At 50.1% G+C, this 2,046-nt stretch overlaps 1 protein-coding gene across 1 annotated transcript in view; it reads right to left on the minus strand.

Moving 5' to 3' along the window:
• Nucleotides 1–437: 437 nt before the first annotated feature.
• Nucleotides 438–2,046, minus strand: part of LOC103779339 (T-cell surface glycoprotein CD8 beta chain-like) — a gene marked incomplete at its 3' end in the record, with an annotated part of 5,606 nt that continues 3,997 nt past the window's right edge. The window contains exons 3-4 of the mRNA XM_008946963.1: nt 985–1,083; nt 438–527 (exon numbers count right to left, since the gene is read on the minus strand). Of these exons, the coding sequence (XP_008945211.1) occupies nt 438–527; nt 985–1,083 (189 nt within the window). The remainder of the gene's footprint in view (nt 528–984; nt 1,084–2,046) is intronic.

The raw sequence follows: 2,046 nt of genomic DNA on the forward strand, positions 1-2,046 counted from the left end.
GGTGCCCGTGGTGCAGAGCCAGCCACAGTGTCCACCCTGCGGTGTGCCCTTTGAGAAGTGCTCAGCACGCAGCAGGATCCCGCCCGGTCCTTTTGCCGGCCATTGTACCACGGGAAAATATTATAAAGTCGTGGTCCGTACAGAAAGAAATGTCTGTCTTGAAGTTCGAGTCCCCTGCAATGTCCTTCCCGGGTCAGGTCCAGGCAGGGCTCAGCGCTGAGCAGGGGAGGGTCCGTAGCTTCCCCTGCCTGCCCGGGGTGGAGGGAGCCGGGGGGATTTACTGCCTGTGGATGCGAAGCCACAGCCTCCGTCGCAGACCTGCGGAGAAACAGTGTCTGTCAGCCCCGGGACCTCCTCCTAGCTCCCCATCCTGCCCCCCGGGCTGTCCCGGGCCCTGACACCCCTCATCATCCCCCCGGGGCTGGCAGGGTGCTTACGGTGGAAGCGGTGGGCGATGGGGACCAGACTCAGCAGGAGGACGAGGGCACCAGTGGCCAGTGGGACCCAAACCAGGGGGCTGCAGGCACCTGGAAAGCAGAAGAGGACATAGTGTGGAGCTGCCCCTGCCAGCTCAGCACCCAGCATCATCCTGTCCTGGAACCTCTGGGGGATGGAGCATTGTGTGGGCAAGGGCAAAAAGCAAGGCAGGTCTTCAGGGAAGGGGTGGAGGACACCACCATGGGGTATCCTTTGGAGGATGCATTACACCTGAAGGCATTGCAGGGAACTTTTCTAACAGTCACAGTAACTTCAGTACACTGAAATACATTCTTATAAGCCCTTGTATATCACAGGGAACCCTTCCAAAAGGCAGAGCTCAGCTCCATACAGAGTGGTGGGTCCAGGTAGACCTGGATGCCCATCTCTGCAGGGTCACATTGTGGTTGCCCTCACCTCAGGATAAGCTCCAGGTGAACCTTGGGGACCCCCAGGAGTCCAGCAAACTCCTTCTGCAGGGCAGCCTGAGCTGCCCCAGTGCCGTACCTTCCTTGTCAGCAGCGTTGCTTTTGGTTATGCACCGTGTGGTTTTTTTTTTGGAGAGTGATGTCTCAGTGGTCTTCAGAGGCAAAGGCAGAACATCAGCTGGTGGATAAGGAGGAAAAGAGTACGGTCAGTACAGCACAAAGTGCAGTGGCAACCTGAAACAAGAGGCAAGAAGGGCTGGAAATTTTAGCTTTTAAGACTAACCCAAACCAGGAACCCCTGCAAAGGGCTAGGTTATCTGGAGGGGCCGGGAGCTTGACCTGAACCTCTCAGTGGCCACAGGAGTTACTAAAAGCTTGTAAAAGCATTAATAAAACAATGTACCAGGCAAGCATGGGTGGTAAACTGAGGTAGAGAAAAAGGAAACTTCCTTGAGCTACATTTGCTACCAGCCACTGTCTCATCAGCGTTGCACAAAACCAGGGGTAGCAGGAGATTTCAGTAGCACTGAGAGTTTTATAGGATCTCTGGCTCTTTTCTGTATTCAGATTGCTCTAACGTTTCCTCAAAATTGGATTTTCTTTTTTTCTCATAAAATGAGGGCAGGATTTATTATGGTATATCTGAATTACAATAGAGTGTATTGATCTCTCTCTAGTCAGTCAGGCAACTATCCCAGTAATGTCATTAAATAGCTGTACTTCTGGCCACACAAACACCATTTATTAAAAATTTTCAGTGATTCAGAAGTATTTTTTTTTCTGCTTCTATCTGAGACTGAATTTCCCGTGGAAAACACAGTTCTTTCACATGGGAAGTTGAGTCGTCAAGTGCCTGAGATATATCTGGACAGCTTCTCCCTGATGTTATGATAGACTTAAAGACAAGGAAAATAAAGACAATTTATTTTATCATGTGTACTAAAGGGAAAAAGGAAAATATCCAGCAAGGCCAAAGTCCTCCCAGAGCACCTGCTGATGTCTGGTTTTTAATTAGACCGTCCTTGATCATGTTGAATTTCAGTCCTGTTTTTCATGCTTTGCTTTGCACATAGATATGTGCCCAGTTGATTAAAACCCAGTTCTCCTTTATCTTAAACAAGCTTTTCTTTGAGCCAGCAGG

Source organism: Merops nubicus, unplaced genomic scaffold, assembly GCF_000691845.1.
Source record: "Merops nubicus isolate BGI_N331 unplaced genomic scaffold, ASM69184v1 scaffold24359, whole genome shotgun sequence".
Taxonomy (NCBI): Eukaryota; Metazoa; Chordata; class Aves; order Coraciiformes; family Meropidae; genus Merops; species Merops nubicus.